The sequence below is a fragment of the Gossypium raimondii genome, chromosome 8 (assembly GCF_025698545.1).
Source record: "Gossypium raimondii isolate GPD5lz chromosome 8, ASM2569854v1, whole genome shotgun sequence".
Lineage (NCBI taxonomy): Eukaryota > Viridiplantae > Streptophyta > Magnoliopsida > Malvales > Malvaceae > Gossypium > Gossypium raimondii.
Genome location: NC_068572.1, coordinates 7,684,301 through 7,685,916, shown reverse-complemented (window position 1 = coordinate 7,685,916; position 1,616 = coordinate 7,684,301). Strand labels below are relative to the sequence as shown.

Genomic DNA, 1,616 nt, shown 5'->3' with positions numbered 1-1,616 from the left:
TAGGTGTTTATGTCTTGGAACATGTGGTCTTGTAATTGCCTGTTTGAAATTCATATATGGGTATTAATACCCAAGAGGCTAAGTATCGAAACTTGACCACAGTTTTTGATATTTTGAGCTCAAGGTGTTATTTTTAAGTTAATTTTAGTTGCGCTATTGATTAATTACTATAAAATATGTTTGAATGCTTTAAAATATCTTTTCAACATATCTAGTAATCAAAATTTTGAACTGTTATATTTGTTAAGGTTACTTTGGTAACCAATGTAGCATTGTGAATTCTATCGTCGTTCAGGTCAAGTGTAGAGTGTTACAATTACGATCGAAATATAATTTACAAAATATCAAAATTATTCAAATCTATTTAAGATTATCTGACTAGAATAAAAAAAAATTGAATCTGAAAGGGTTCGAGTTTGAAAAAACCTGAGCTAAAAAAACACCTTAACCTGAACTGATCCGAATACAAAGACAACCTAATTCGAGCCCATCCAAACCCACTTGTTTGCTATCTCTACCAGGGATTTTGAAGAAGTATAGGTAATATAACTACCAACTTCAAATATAATTATAGAAATGAAATCCTTCAAACTAGTACAACGAGCTCACAGGGAACTTTCATAAACTTAATTTCATTATTATAATTAATTATAATTATTATTAGGTTCAATCGATCAGATACACAGTGCATGATCTCTTACAAGGTGCATAATAAATAAACTTTTGAGGTTGGAACATAAATATATTAGGATTGCAACACCTAATTAATGGCTCCCTTATCGGCGCCCTTATTTCTTTAATTTCTTGATGGCTTCCATCTTAGTGGATACTGGCAAAAAAAGCAAGAAAATAAAAATAATGTCAAGGAACGCATGATATATGTATACATATATATAAAATAGTGACTCACTCCTGGCAATTGATGTTCTTGGAGATTGGGAAATCAATATGAATTTTGCAGATAGTAGGAAGCGATGCGGCAGCTTGTTCATTTATCATGGGGAAACCAGCAGCAGCGTCCTTAGCACATTGACATGCTTGCTGCTTGTCAGCGGTGGTTGTGGCACTTTTCCGGAGTTGGTCCAAACCATTACAGCACGCAACGGTGGGACTCCCTATCCCAGTCATAATGTAAGAAGCGCAGGGTCTCACAAGATTAACAACTTCTTCACAACTTATGGTCGCCTCTCCTGGCCTAACCATCAACTGAACCATGGCTACCACCACCAAAACTGAGATAACAACACCCTTCATTTTCCTTTTTCTTTTTTTTGGTATTAAGTAATTAATAGTTGCTTTGAGCCTGAAGCTTGATCTCTCAATGTGTGTGGTGATTACAAAATGGCAGGTCCAGATGGATATATATAGGTCGAGGCATAACAATAGCAGTTACGATACTTTGGCTGCTTCTTTGCTTTCAAATGTCATTTATTTGGTTGCCTCGACAAGTAAAAGAGGATATGCTTTTTTGCATCATCTCTGCTATTTCAGTTACTTCTTTATTGCCGCATCATGGGATGGGATAGTGTTGTTTTGGTCCTACAGATGGTCTTCAATCTCATTATTAAATTTGGTGTTGGGATATTACAAGTGTTATATTACTTGTGAAATGCATT

The 1,616-nt window shown here is 35.0% G+C and overlaps 1 protein-coding gene across 1 annotated transcript; it reads right to left on the bottom strand.

Annotated features, from left to right (window-relative positions):
* Nucleotides 1-462: 462 nt before the first annotated feature.
* On the bottom strand, nt 463-1,358 carry LOC105793548 (non-specific lipid-transfer protein A). The gene is made up of 2 exons (XM_012622444.2): nt 911-1,358; nt 463-829 (listed from the first exon to the last, which is right to left on the bottom strand). The coding sequence occupies exons 1-2, from the start codon at nt 1,252-1,254 to the stop codon at nt 820-822; spliced, it is 354 nt and encodes a 117-aa protein (XP_012477898.1). The 5' UTR covers nt 1,255-1,358; the 3' UTR covers nt 463-819.
* Nucleotides 1,359-1,616: the final 258 nt, after the last annotated feature.

Bases quoted from the DNA above. Each gene is read 5' to 3' on its own strand.
- LOC105793548 (XM_012622444.2), bottom strand. From the start codon at position 1,254: ATGAAGGGTGTTGTTATCTCAGTTTTGGTGGTGGTAGCCATGGTTCAG.